General features: G+C 39.0%; 1 protein-coding gene across 7 annotated transcripts in view; it reads left to right on the top strand.

The window, feature by feature from the left end:
- rxraa (retinoid X receptor, alpha a) overlaps nt 1–15,420 on the top strand; it is a 131,949-nt gene that overhangs the window by 92,124 nt on the left and 24,405 nt on the right. For 6 of the 7 annotated variants that reach the window (XM_043221653.1, XM_043221655.1, XM_043221650.1 and 3 more), the window contains one exon: nt 8,461–8,699. In XM_043221653.1, the coding sequence (XP_043077588.1) occupies nt 8,461–8,699 (239 nt within the window). Of the gene's footprint in view, nt 1–4,276; nt 4,427–8,460; nt 8,700–15,420 lie in introns of those variants that run through there. The other variant, XM_043221656.1, reaches the window with a different exon arrangement.

Here is a 15,420-nt window from a genome sequence, read left to right on the forward strand (position 1 = left end):
GTTTTTTTTTTTTAGTTTTTTTTTTTTTGTATGAACTCCCCACTGCACAGTTGGCTTCTTTCCACAGTGGACCATTAAATCAAATTGGCTTCAGTGAAAAGTAAAAATAACATTCTTTGAGAATTAGCTTTGAGTTCATAAATACGAGGCCGTGAGTGGCGTGTTTAGTTGTTTAGACAAAGTGCGCGCGCACAGGGTTGCATGTCCTGGATCGTGGGTTGGCTCAGGGGGAGACTTGTATCACCTCCTAGTTAAAGAGAACAATTAGGCCGTATCAGAGCGGCGTGATGTTTGCAGCGGGGCAAGAGGAGCGATAGCAACTGTAATCTCCTCTTATCTGCCCTCATACTCAGCCAAGTGCGTCTCCTCCACTTTTCCTGCTCTACTCTAGGTAAACAACATCTCTCGCTTGTACAGTACAGCACACACAAAAAAACGAGCCTGACAGCCGAGTTGAGCTCTTAATGATGGCAGTTCTAGAAGCAAATCTGTGAAAATAAGACGTTAGATCCATCTAACTGTGGGTGGCAATTTACCACACTCAGCGATATCCTCGTGGGCAGTCCAGGGCTTTTTCCCGTGAATACTCATCCAACATTCATTATTTTGTTTTTCTTTTCACTTTATGGGCTGTTGTTTTGTGTGTCTCGACGCTTGTTGATTTAGAGGCCCTGGCAAATTCATCATTTGGAGTAGAAACAGAGGAATCGCTGTTCATACTGCTCTTGGGTCCCTGTACTCTTGCGGTTCCGCTGTCAACTTGCATCTCGTCCGGTTACGACGCTTACGATGAAACTTAAAGGCTCTCTGTCTGTGGGGGTTTCTTCAACTGTGACCACTTTTAGTTCTGTAGACTTTTGAAAAGTAAACTTTTAAATTTATTCAATTTATTTATTAATTTATTCAATAACAATGTCCAACAGACATAGTAAAATATATTTTCTAACCATTTTTTTTTTTTATTTCTTCAAGAAAGTGTAGCTTGACGTATTGCCCAATAATAAATAGAAAATATGAATTGTAATATTTTTTTTGAAGAATAAAATGTCACAATCTGGTGTCTAAAGCAGTCTTTATATGTAGCAGTATATATTACCTATATTATATTATGTATATTGCATTATATAACCTAAACACACATTTAAATATTTTTTTAATAATACTTCACATTTTTATGCATGATTTGACAAATTCTAATTATATTATATCTTATTACAGCTTGATTAGAGATTTTTTTATATAAGAACATAGATAAATAAATGTACGTGTGTGTGTGTGTATAGAGATATTTGTGTGAGATTATTAATAATATATAAATATATGTGTGTGTGTGTGTGTGTAGTATAGATAAGATAAATGCAGATCATTATGTAATTTAAATGAAGTTTGGTTAATTTTGAATACTTTTACTATCGTGACAACTTGATGTATTGTGTGACAGTATAAACGTATATTATCTCTAAGTTGTACCCAAGAAAAACGTCCTCTACGCAATATTATTTTCATCGTGTCTTGCGCAATCGTTACATCTTGTCCCATTTTAGATCCCGTTTGAAGGTTTCTTTCAGGGTGAAAAGTTTAAAAGGTCTAAAAGCGACTGCCCACCGTGTCCTACCCAGCGTGCCTTTTTGTAGAGGCAGTCTTGCGGTGGCTTCATACTGTCCTTTGTTACGGTATGCTGACAGGTGAGCGTATATTCAGGGTGGGGCGTGAAGGAGCCCCAGGCCCCCCTCATGCAGGAACAGGGGCCTCCTTCACCAGGGTTGCTTTGTGTTCTTCTTGGCTCCGGTCCGCATCCAGACCGCCAGCACTCCCAGAGTCAGAGTAAACACATCAGCCGGCTCTATTTACTTCTGTTGCTTACACAGCGAGCAGCAGATTAACCTGTTTATACAAACACGTACCGAAAAAAAAAAAAAAAACGGCTGATTAATGCCCGCGCCAGGCCTTGCGTCTTTACGTTCACACGCTGAAAATTTCCACATGCCAGACGTGGTCTATTTTGCATCCACAACAATAAACAAAGGCTGCAGTTAAAGCGGTAATGATAAAAATAACGCTGATGATGACTGTCAAAGAGGTGCGATATACAGTAAATACTGTATGTTGCTTGTTAGTCAGCGAGTTCCGTCTCGCACACAGCGGCGGCTGCCAGGACGACTGTTTGCTCATCACTCCTCTGCTGTTTTTCACTAGCGAAAGTCAAACTATCCAGAATAGAATCACCATTTTCTCCGGTTGCCAGTTATTATTTTTAGTCCCCACATTAATTCAAGTGCCGGCTTGAAAGTTCCTCAGGAAGTTGCTGTGTTTCCCCCACCCCCTCCCTCGTCCTTACCTACGAATAGACCTGAGCATTTTCAGAGAGATGCAAATGATATCTGTTTCATCCTGCCGTCAGAGCGCCCACAATCTGTGGGCTTCAAAAAAGCACGACAGCCAGTGCCAAACATCTTTATGAATAATAGATTGTGTGTCGCTTCAGTTTTTTTTTTTTTTTTTTTCTTCTCAAAGGCACTAAAACTTCAACATATTTCAGTGTATTAGTTGAAAGTGTCTGTTCGGGTGGACGTCTTGAGAGGTGCTTATTTGCGCCTTTTGTAGTTGTTGTCAAGGGAGACGTGCAGTGACCAGGGTTTTCCTGGAAAAGTGCTGGAGATTGGCTGCGGAGAGCTCCCTGAAGTGTAGTATGGAAAAGCCTAGGACTGGATCAGTGCTGCGTCTGTTGGGTTTATAAATCTATCGGGAATTGTTTTGACATCAATCAAGAATTGAAGGAACCTACGAATTTGTGGATGTTAAAGTGCCCCTATTATGGATTTTTGAAAATTAATGTGATGCAGCTATAGGTGAATGAAAGTTTTAAATCTAAATCAATTGCTCCATGTATAAAGTTATTGTAGTAATTTTATTTTTTTGTTGATTTGTTTTATAACGACAACATGAAACATTAGCACAATCACAAATGCTGATTTATCAGGCGTAACAGGCGAGATGAAATGAAAATGATACCCATCAGACTAATCACTGCGGATTACAGTCATGCAAGGGAGGGGTTTGGAAAAATGAATCGTTGAGTGAATCGTTTGGGAGTCGTTGAGCAAGTAATGAGAAATGCATATTATAAGACAATGAAAGTGTTTTTTGACCTTGCACGCATGTCAAACTGTTATTGGGGACTCCCAAATCCAAAATATGAACCTTTCATAACCCATAAATTGGCCATTTTTGCATGAACACAAAAGCTGAATAGTATGCTTTCACTTCATCAAACAACACCAATAACAAGTGTGCAAAAACACAAATTTTGGGTTCTTTATATGCTCTTTAGTATCGCTTGAATAGGCTGCTCAGGAGTCTCACCAATCTAATCTAAATTATTTGTTCATTCAGATGAAGTATTTTTCTCCCCAAATGTTTGCACCCGATATTCATCCTGGTGTGAACAAGGCCAGGACGTTCTCTCTAACTATTTCTTTGGAGAATCCCAATGAACAGTATAGAACGTGAGTTTTTAAGATGCTCGAATAATCAAAATTTAATGAACTGATATAAAACCCTCTCCCTTTTTCCATTGTTCTACATGTAGCTGTCTTTAAATCAAATATCTCCCACAGATTAATTGATTTTGAAAAGACATCGTTTTTTAACTCTTTTTGTGTGTGTCTCTGTGTTAAATCCCTTTTATTAGCTGATAGCCACCTGTGGAGAATGATCAGACCTGGTGTTTTCCCTCTCATGATCTCCATCCTCCTCTCTAGCTTTAGAAGATGAATTATAGAGATGAACAGCTGTTGCAGACTTTCTGCCCTGCGTGGCTCTGCTTCTGTTTTCCATTCATAATGCAGACGCTGCTGTTGCAGATGCCTACTAGCCCTTAGCACCAAAAGAACATGCCAGGACCGGTTTGATTCAGACAGCGAAGAAAAGACAGCATTATCTTGTTCAAAGTTCACTCCAAAATGAATATAATATCATTTACTCACCCTCATGATTGACTTTCTTCTGTTGAACATTTTTATCCGTTTTTATCATTTAATGAAAGGGAGATTTCCAAAATATATTCTTTTCTTCGTCAAAACACATTTTTACACGTGTATCTCCTGAGGCATCCACCTGTAAGGGTCTTTTCCCACCCGTATGTTTTCCAGACAAATTACAGCTAGCCGAGGCAGTCATTTATGGACTCCGTTTATCTTGCTACAGGAATGCATGCTCACTTTGTTCTTCAGCAGTGATGTAACGGGCCCAGAGCAATAAGTGGAATGAATATGAAACTGTGGTTAAAGCGCCTGTCACAGCAAACCTGTGAAGCGGAGATCAGAAGAATACAAGAGAGGCTCTCCCGACCAATCACACCCATTCAGCTCCTTTCAAGTGCAAACATTAGTCATGCAGTCATCACACCAGCAGACCCAACATGATAGTGAGCAGGCGTGTGTTTGTGTGTGTGCACGTTTGTGTGTGGTCTTTGGGTATCATGTGACAGAGAACAGGAGATCGCTTTCTTTTCTTTCAGCTTTTACTCTGTCCAGTCATTTCTTTTAAAGGATGTGTAGAGCACCACCGTGGGATATATGCTAATTACAGGATATAGGAGCTAAAGGATACTAATTATTAGTTATTAATGTGACGTCTCACTTTTTTGTAAATTTGCTAATAAATTCATATATTTATGAAAAAGTCATGGGAATTTATTTAGTTCAGATCTAAAGTGTTTCTTTGGTTATATAAAAATCTTTTTTTTATATATTTCGTATTACAGACAGCTGATAATTATGGAAATGTTAAATTGTGATCTTTGGTGGTACTGCAATCATGTGACATTATTTAGCATTTATTTTAATAAATTATACCGTTTTGTACATTTCTATGAATTTGTACATTTAATTTCTACATTTCTTATATGCCATCAAGGTTGCAGAATCAACCAAAAATGTATATGCAGTAAAATATGCATATGCTTGCGTATCTGTTTTATATGTGTAGAAATGGTAGTAAATAGATTACAAACCTTTATCTGACCTCCCCAACCTCCTCTAAAAGGCCAGGCAACCTGTTGTGCATCGCGCAGGGCATCTTTCTCCAGTATGTCCTGGAGCTGATATAGTGAGATAATGATCCTGATTCCTGCTGATTTATTTGCTGGTTTGTACCTGTCAGATGCCTTTGAGGTGATCATCAGCAGATGACAGCTGTGTTTTGGCGTAAGGTGAAGCTTGGAGGGCTGCCACTCTTCTTTAGACGTTGCCAGGGCTGTGTTTTCTTTCTTTCCTGCTCTTATCTAATCTAGCTAGCATATTTATCCTGTGAGCTTCAGGTAGCCCAGCGGCCTGATGGTTTTACAGACGCTTTCTCAGATTGCTTGTAAAACATGTTTCTCTTCCCAACCAAACAAGTTGAGACAAAAAATGACAATGGGAAAATAAAACATGTGCAAGGGATGCGGAAAAAAAGAAATATGTTTGCTATTATATAACGGTGTCCTGTAATGGAATACAGAAATTTAGAAACGGGTTTCATTTCCTTCAGGATCCAAGAAATCAGAAAGCTTAAATTTGAGATGTCATGACACTCATTGTTAGCTACATTATTTTTAGTTTTTGTTTTTTGCTTTAATTAACATCCCTACTACTGTTTTCAAATGCCAGACTGAGTCTTGTATAAGCATTTCCGAAGAAACATATCCAGTTGAGTCAGGCAAACCTGAAACCAGCCTAATAATACAGTGCTTCCAGTTAGTCAACTAGTTATTCAGACAACCCTGACTAATATTTTCACATCCCTAGTCTAAATTAACAAGTGTTCTTTTGAACTGAAGTTTTTAAATGGAAGAAATCTCACAGCAATGTCAACGTGAATGTCTTTTTTTTTCTTTCTCTGGCCTTTCTTTCTTTCTTTTTTCTTTCTCTGTCCTGTTTTCCACCAGCTGTGCCCCTCTCTGGGGTGGATTAAATAAGAGCCCCTTTTATCCATCTGTAATCCTGATCTGGCAACCCTAGCCTTCACAGAGAGGAATACACCACCAACTGGCAGCACAGTACACTTTTATAATATTCTGCATGAATGGTACTGGACATATGCTATATACATTATAAAAAAAATAGGATGGTCACGCAAACAATGCTTTATTGATTATAGTTAGTTTTTTACTTAGTGTTGGTCCAAAGCGGGGTTCAGTTTAGTGTTTAAACTGCAGTTCGATTTTTGATGCATCACACCTGTTTAGAATATGGCATCCCACTTCCGAACTGTCCCTGTATCAGCCGTGTCCCCTGTGTTTCAGCTGTCCACTGACAGACTGGCATCAAAGTGTTTCTAAAACACAATCTCGGGGGGGGGTCTTATCACTGCAAGATAAAACCCTCATTAGACTGAATAATGATTACGTTACACTTCCATGTTCCAGGAAACCGTGTTTTCCTGTTTATGTGACACCGTGACATTAGAGAATTAATTAATCGCTGTTTTTTGGCAATCAGCGGGTGTGAATGTGTATATGAATGCACCGACAGAAGCGTCTCTCTTCGCTGCAGCTGATTTCGGGGTGTTTGCAGGAAGTGCTCCGGAGGAGGCCAGGATGTAGAGGAAGTGTTTGGCTTGGCGGATCTGGCAGGCAGGCAGCCGCTAGCATACCCGCTGACATGCTCTCTCTCTTACATACTCTCGAGTGCCTTTTGGCCTGGAATCCATCACAAGACACTGTGAAGTGACATCAGGCAAGTGGAGACGGAGAGCTCCTGGAAAACACAGACTGGACATGCTGTTTTTCTCAACTGTCACCTAATTGAGTAATGCATCATCCGTATTTGGTGCAGCCCCCTTTATGAAACTAGCCTGTTTGAGCCTCGGCGCTTGCGTAAGAGGATTAAGTCGCGAAACTCATTAAAACATTTGCATGCTATTTTGTTGGTTCTTTGTTCTGTTTTAATTGCAAGCTTTTATTTAGGAAAATGTTTGCTGCCGCTTCTACCCTGCAATATTTTTCGTGGAAGCCTGCAGGTTTGAAATGATGGAGAGAGATAAGGGCGTTCGTAAAGGAAGTGTGAGCTAAATGAAAGTGAGCCAAGAACAAGACAAGGTTAGAGAGGGGGAAATTTAGCACTCATGGACATAGGAAATATGGCCTTGTCACCCAGGCAAGACTGACAGATGTACCTCCCTCGTCTCTTGATGACAGCTGACAGCATGACGGACAGGTTCAAGGAGATCGGAGGAAGGGAGAATGAGGCGGGAAGGGAGGCAGAAAATGAGTCTGCGCCTAATCAGATGGCATCCTTAGGGCCTTGACCTTGTATCTCGATTGCAATCTCTTTCTCGCTGTCTGTTTTCTGAAGCATTCCCAAAGCCTATAAACACGTACTAGAGTAGGTGTGTTCGTTAAACTTCCTAGAAGTCCAGTCTCTGCATTTCCTTCCCAGCAATGTTCTGAACAATCAAAGGTGCCAAAGTAATCTCTGTTCCAGAAAATTGTGAAATTTCTGTGAAGGCGTTATTTTAAGGCATCGATTTTGTGCTCCCAGTGTAAAGACTACTGAAAATGTGTAATTCATAAATTAAATAAATGCGGTTTTAGGCTTATTCGAGCATTGTATTAGTCTCCATTTCGCTGCTTTGGGCACTGCTAGATTTCTGTTTGTTATGCTGCAATAAGTACATAATAGGTAGTTGTTTATTTAGGCAATTTGCGAAGAGGCAGCTCGCTAGATTTTTTTTAACACATTTTTTAAAGCCCTGATATGAAATAATTAATATGAATTTTTTTCAGTTCAATTTATGACCTTTCAAATTCAGTGTAAATACTTAACATGACAGCCAAAAATGATATTGATATGAATAAAATTATATTTTTGCAAACTGTAAAAAAAAAAAAATGAATGTATAAATATTTAATTTATTAGCAATTTTATAGTGATTTTTTTTTTCTCCCTTCAACACTTGAATCTGCTTTGCAGTAATCATAAAGGTATTTTCTAACTGCCAGTGAGCAGCCAAAAACAGCTAGTCTGCAGCAAAAAAAAACCTCTTTTTAGAAGAAAAAAGGAATTAGATTATCATAAATAGCCTCTCCTTTCACTTGAAACCTGCCTAATATGCTCTCTTCAGAAGCTCAGTTTTGCCATGTGGAGGAAAAAATGCTTCTAATTCTATTAATTTATGGTAAATGATTCACAATCCGCTAATTGGTGACCTCTGTGCTAGATGATAAAGAAGTGCAGTTCACCCATGTGACTGTCTGTCTTTTGTTACTTACTCAGAATAATCATGCAATGAAAGGTTCAGCAAGCGGGTGAAAAGGTCCCAACAGGGCTCTCTCTCTCTCTGTCTGTCTGTCTTTCTGTCTCTCTGGAATATAGGCTTGTGGCTGCCTGTCTCACGTCTTAATACATCGAAGGAGGAAACCGTTTTTTTGCTAAATGGCCACTATCCTAATCACTTCCTTCCACTTTCCTCCCATAGACTCCTCGGGACAGATGACGTCCTCTCCTCTTAGCTCACCTACGTCCCACCGGGGGATGCATCCATCACTGCTGAGCCCGACTTCATTAGGCCCCTCGGGGTCTCTGCACTCCCCTATCAGCACTCTGAGCTCACCCATGAACGGCCTGGGCTCTCCCTTCTCTGTCATCAGCTCGCCCATGGGGCCACATTCCATGGCGTCACCAGGGATGGGCTACGGCCCCAGCGTCAGCCCACAGGTAAGGCCACACTCTGAGACCCTACAGTAGAGCTGTATTTAAAGATGCGCTCGCGTCCAGAAATCGTATTTGTGCTTCATAATTAAACATTGTTACAAATCGTTCGGTTTAACTCGCCCATTCTGTCTTGCTCGCTCTCTTTCCAGTACTTTCCCTCAATCTGTCTTTTGTTCCATAAATAGGCCTGCACATCTCTTTGTCATTTGAAAAAAAGGCTCACAATTAAGACATCAAAGCTGACAGTGTCCTAGTTTTCTTTGAAAGCCTGATCCACAAGAGTGAAATGGTTTTTAAATTCACGTGTATGTGCGGGAATAAGTGAAGTGTTGCGCTTTTTTTTTTTTTTTTTTTTTTTTCTCCATTGATAACTGTACTGAAGTTTTTCGCCAGGCTTTTCACTCATTTTAAATTATAACATTGTACATTTCTAGGAAGTTAAAGTGGTTTTTGAAGTGAATACATTAAATACAAAATGAAAAAAATTACCGTGCTATTTATCAGGTTTATAAATCCAATTTAAGACCCTTGAAAGATCCTGTTGGAGAGCTTGCAGGTCTATATATATATTTTTTTTAAATGGGGTAAGTTAAGGTAGGACTGGGCAATAAATCACACGGTATATCAAACTATTATGAATTAACAATGATGTCTGTACAAATGCTGACATTTTAAGTGCAGGTTTGGTTAGTAAAATTTACTTACAGTAGTGAGAGGTGCCTAGAGAAACTAATTTCATCTTAACACAGCAGTATTCATCTCTCTTTCGCTCTCTCTCGGTGGGAGGCAGTCATGGGGTCTGATGGAAGGTGATTTGAGTCAGACGGCATTTGTCACTTATGTTTAGCACTCGGCTGACTGGATGTTTTCAGGCCCAGCCGGGTGGAACGGGGTTGCGACTCGGTCCCTCTGTATTTAACCTCAGAGGATCTGGAACAGGCACCCCACTGGCACCGACCGCTCAGCAACACGCTACGCAATTCCACACCATTCAACATACACACGGCAAGAGTCAAGATCAATCATCATTTTTGTTCTTTAAATATTCGTTTCAGAGGTTTAACACCGGCACATTTAACCACTTTTTGAGGTCAATTTTTTACAGTGGAGTCCTGAAAGTTTGCCAACAATGGGCAAGAAAGTGTAATTCACTTCTTTTCACTTTCAGACAGACCGAATTTACATACACTTATAACCATGAAGGATTATTTTTTACCAAATTAAACCATGAATTATTTTATTTGTATGTGGGCTGTCAAATAAAAGTTTGTTTACTAGGGGTGTAATGGTTACACAAATATAATGTTTCAGTACGTCCATAATTAAAATTCTCTTTAAATCTACCTAATAATAATAATAATAATAATAATAATAAATCTGTAGACCTTAAAATCTATCTCCACTTATTGGAGCCCTTTTACATTAGGCTATTATTAAGGTTACATTTAACAGTAGAGTCTGAACTTACTATTAATTTTTAACTGTAATAACGCTCAAATTAAAAACATGTAAATTGTACTTAATGCAGTTTTAAAAAAAATGTATTATATGCTACATTTTCTGTTTGTTGTGTAATTATTTACACAGTAGCTGCTGTAACTTGCTTCATATAAGATTTATTTAAATTAAAATTAGGCTATACCTTACAAGATCACTAACAGGTGAAGCAAACTGAGTATATAGCCTAGTTTAATATTTCCCAAAATGCTGTTCTATAAACTTAATTTCTGTGGTGAATAAACGAGCTGTGATGATTTGCTTGAGTTAAATGATATGCTACGTGACATTTCGCTTACAAGGCATGTTAACTATATCTGTCTGCAAGTTAAAAACTGATTGAGCTTTTTTTTTTTTTTTTTTTTCCTTTGGCATATATATGCTCTCGTTAATCTTATATATTACTATTTGTACATATATATTTTGAATTATGCCACCACCAGGGTTTTTCTCTCAGATGTCAAGTGTTGTACTAGCAGTGTTATGGCACCTACTGAGTGTACAACAATAGTTTTGTGTTTTGTCTGGTTGAGCATGTCTGTGTTTAGTCTGTGTAGAGTTTCACATCTTACCAGCATCCACCTCTCTAAAACAGCATTTACAGTGCACATCTGTTTGAGTTGGATTGTGGCTTTCATGGATATCATTCTCTTTTGAAATGTTCAGATTGGCCACACTTGGAGAAGTTGGATTTGATAGAGACGACCCACAGCGATTGCTGCAGTGACTCAGTCTTACACACACTTATACACACACACACACACACGCACACACGCACAGTCACAAATGCTTTCAGCCGCCTGTAGACCTCAATCCCACCAGCCCTGGCACAGCACAGACCCTGCCGTCTCCCGGCAGCTGGCACACATTAGGTAGAACGTAGTTTGGTTTACACTTTAGTGACAGTCACAGCAGATACACCGCTCTGTCTGCACAGAAAAATCGCTGAACATTTGCTAGCTCTCGATCCAGGCTTCTGTTGGTTCAGGCTGTACTGTACTGGAAATTGTTACTGGAAAGTCATGCATGTTGAGAAAACTACTTTCAGACATTTAAATCTACTATTACTTCAGTTAGTTTTTTATAGTAAGATTATACGTTTGGCCAAGTAGTTAGCTATACTACAATAATAACAAGCGATAAGCTACTGTAGGTGGGCATCATTTTTTATGTATGTATTTTTGTATGTATGTATATTTATACGTCTTCTCTCTGTGTCAGTCTTTGCAAGTTCATGACAGTCTGTGACGCATATATATATATATATATATATATATATATATATATATATATATATATATATATATATATATATATATATATATATATATATATATACTGTCGTACTGTCATGAACTTGCAAAGACTGACACAGAGAGAAGAAAATATTGAATAAAGAATTTGTTGGGGGTTGTTTTTGCAAAAAAAAAAAAAAAAAGTACTATTAGTTTCATTATGTATTGTTGATCACTGGTGTCTCTCAACTATTGTAAAAATTTTGTTACTACCTTTCTGGGCCTTGAACGTCTCAGTTTTCTTCAAAAATATATTATTTTGTGTTCTGAAGATGAACAAAGGGTGACATGAGGGAGAGTATTTAATTACAGAATTTTCACTTTTTGTGAACTATCCCTTTAAGGCTCCTGCAGCTTTAGTCTCTTTCAGATGCACATATTTTTGATTTGGGGATCGTCTAGTAAAGAAGAGCTGTCGTCTCGCTGTCACTGTCATCCTGTGATTCATTAAATAGCAGCAAGTACTTGATCCCATGACCCCTGTGGTGTCACACGTGATTCCGCGCCGGAGGTCGTGAGCCTATGACCCCGTGGTCAGACATCTACTGGTTTATTGTACGGTTTTGGCTGCAATGAGCAGAAAAGGTGTATTGAGACTGGTGCGGTGAACAAAAAGTTTTTTTAATGTTTACATTATTTGTGCTCTTATGAAGTATTCGTCTCAGTATAGCTTAACTTGTATTTAACCTGAAATATTCCTTTAAGGCGTGATGATGTGAATTTGCTACATTACATATGCAGCTAATAGTTAACTTTGAGACCATATGGAGAAAAAAAACTACCCATGAGTTCTGACAAATCGAGCACCCCTTCAGGCAAGTATTTGCTCAGCTCTGTGAAGCCTGTGGGGGGAGTAGGATAAAATGCAAACTCTGGCCTTGACTGAGATGCTTTCACAGCGTCTCTAATGAGGAAAATATGTCTCTTTTGTTATTTCGCATTCAGATGTGATCCCAAGGTTTGTGGGAAGAGGGTAAAGAGAGAACAAAAATATAAAAGCGACTGATCACGTTTCAAGTTTCAGCTTTATTCACTTTCAGGCTTTGTCTGTTAACTCCTTCAGTGCCAGTGTGTAAATCTTAGCCAAAGATTACTGCTTTGATGCTCGGTTGCATTAGCATTAGAATTCTGCGTGGTTGCAGGTGGTCAGATTGGTTGCTTGCATGTTTTAGGCCAAGAGTCTCTTCTCTAGATATTGCTATTCTTTTTTCTAGATATTACCACTGTTTTATTTTTTATTTAGTGTCAGTTCTCTGTGATAGTCTTAACTATTTTGTTATCACAGCTGAATCTTTTAAAAAGACAGTTCCTCCATTTAAACATTTGAGTTTTTTTATTCTATTGTGAATAAAATATTGTTGGCTCTTGTGATTTGGAAGACTTTGTTTTTATTTTACTCTAACTTAAAAAACATTCCAACATTAGGGTTTTTTTTGTTTAATTTATTCTCTTGCCTATGTCTTGTGTTATTAGATTTTTGTTTTGTTTTATTATATTTTATGTTATTTATTTTAAAATTAGTGAACAAGCATGAACTTTTATTAAATCTGGGACTTCTGTTCCAACAGACAGCGTATTAAGCATCGTGCCTCATGCCGTCTATGGTTTGACCGAATGGTTGGTTTGGCACCGAAGAGCGTTTACAGTACAGCTCAGTCTCTAAAACAGTTAGCCCCTATTAGAGAAAGTTCAAGCAAAGTTTACATTCGAACTCATATATTTATGAAATATGAAACACAAACATCACATTAGCAAAAGAAACTCTTATCTTGGCGACTGTCGTTAATAGGCTTTGAGCGCCAAAGTGTATGCTCACTAAAAAAGACTGAGAGCTCCCTTGAAACGTCTAACCCAAACCTGGGTGCACAGTGACTCGTCCTTTCGAACTTTAAGACTTCTATTGAGAGAAGCACAAGCGAACTGCTCTTAAGGGTAAAACACACTGAGGGTGTGTGATTGGAGGGGAGAGCACTTTTAATAACAGTTGTTTCAAATGTTCTCAAAGGGGCTCAGCTTGCAGGGGATTTTCTAAAGAGGCAGAAAAGGGGATTTTGATGTTGTGCACAAAGAATTGTTTGCGGAGTGTGGAGAGATACACAATGCACATTTTACTTTTACTTCACCTCTGTCTCTTCTAGGTTTCTGCTTTTTACCTTCTATCTGTGTCCTCAGACGATGTGCAGAGTCCGTACGGTAGAAGCTGAAGATTTTGCCTGTTAATTTCTTCCTTGCAACCTTGATACTTCTACACAAAGGCCCTCGAACACAAAGCTCATGATATATTTTTCAGCGTTCATGGTTTATTTCTCAAGTAAAACCTTGAAATTAGTGGAGGCATTATCTGGTGAGCTCAAGGACAGCTTCTTTGCTTTGCGTTTTGTTTGCTGAGTGTTTGTGTTTTGCGTCTATGAAGGTTGCTTATCCCAAGGTCCAGACTGAACCTGTGGATTTTTACTGTACTTAATTTTATTTTATTGGTTTAACAATGCACGCACATGGCAATTGTTGCAAACACTGCGCTCCAGTGATGATTATTCACACTCTTGACTCTGGATTAGCTCTGGATGCTGACAGCTGTTTCAGCTCTAGGCAATTATTCCACCATACAGCATTTCTTCAGAGGAAACGGCTCTACGGTTATAATCCGTCTTGGCCCAGCACAGTCTACCAAAGCACAGACATCATGCACAGAAGGAGAACAGAACGGAGTGGCGGGTATCAGATCTGCCTCTCTTTCTCTGATTCACCCAATGCCGGAGTTGCATGAGGCATTGTAGTTGGCCACTATGTTGTCTTGATTGCTGTACGGATCATTTACATTTGGCCATGATGACGCAGTTTGCGTGGCTTCGACGGGAAGGAACAAACTCTCTGAACCAGATATGACATCAATCTTTTCCATACATATGGAAAGGTTTCTGGAGTGTTCATGTGTGTACATGCACGTGCGTCTGTGCGATCATAAAACACTTAGCTGTCAGCAAAGGCATCGCAATCTGGCTGAATAAGATTAATGCAAAGGGCTAAGCAGAAATAAATTAGTGTTCACTCATTTTTGGATTACTAATAGAAAAGCTACAATGTAAGATATAAAATATAAAATAAATATAATATATATGATTAATCGCATCCAAGATTTTTGTGTAAAATATATGTGTGAGTACTGTTTTAAATTTTGGCCAGCACTAATAATTCCTTTTTTGGATTTATTTTTTTTATTTTTTTTTGCATCAATTATTTCTGTAGCGTTTGTATTATGATACGGCTCTAATGGCTGTCAGGCTTCTAAAACTGCCTTAAAATCCGCCTAAATGATGCATGTTTGAGAGCTGAACACCCTGTCGAGAAGCGTTTCACTGCAAGAACCCAAATGACACCGACACTCGCCTTTAGGGCTGATACAAAACAGGGCTAACTTACTGCCGCTGACAGCCTGTATCCACAGGGACGGCTCCAAATGTGTCTCCCACACCGCTACTGACAGCAGCCTCTGTGAGGTCACACTCAGAGTGAGTAATGGCTGTGAAAGATCGGAGGTCAGATGTTGAGTGGGTTATCAGGCAGAGGGGATCGGCCCGGTGCCCTGCAGTGGTTAGAGATGAGGATAAGGCCGGCGTTATCAGCAGAGCTATTACATGTGCTGATGTACACATCCCAGTCAAGCGCAGATCGGGGATGGAATTTGTTGTGACCACAGGATGACGTAGCTTCTGGGCGGACAGGTCATGCTCTCAGTGTTAAATGAAAGGTTTGTAAAAAGACGGATAAACCAGCATGATTGCTTTGTTTTGTAGTTGCGTTTTTGGTTTGCTTGTTTGCTCATCTCCCCAAAAAAGAGAATATTTCAAATATTTGAACTAATTATTATTTAGTTAAGTTTTCCTATCAAAATCTTAGTTTTCAAAATCAGATTGGCCTAATTTACTATAAGA

This window comes from Puntigrus tetrazona, chromosome 21 (genome assembly GCF_018831695.1).
Source record: "Puntigrus tetrazona isolate hp1 chromosome 21, ASM1883169v1, whole genome shotgun sequence".
In the NCBI taxonomy this organism is placed as follows: Eukaryota; Metazoa; Chordata; class Actinopteri; order Cypriniformes; family Cyprinidae; genus Puntigrus; species Puntigrus tetrazona.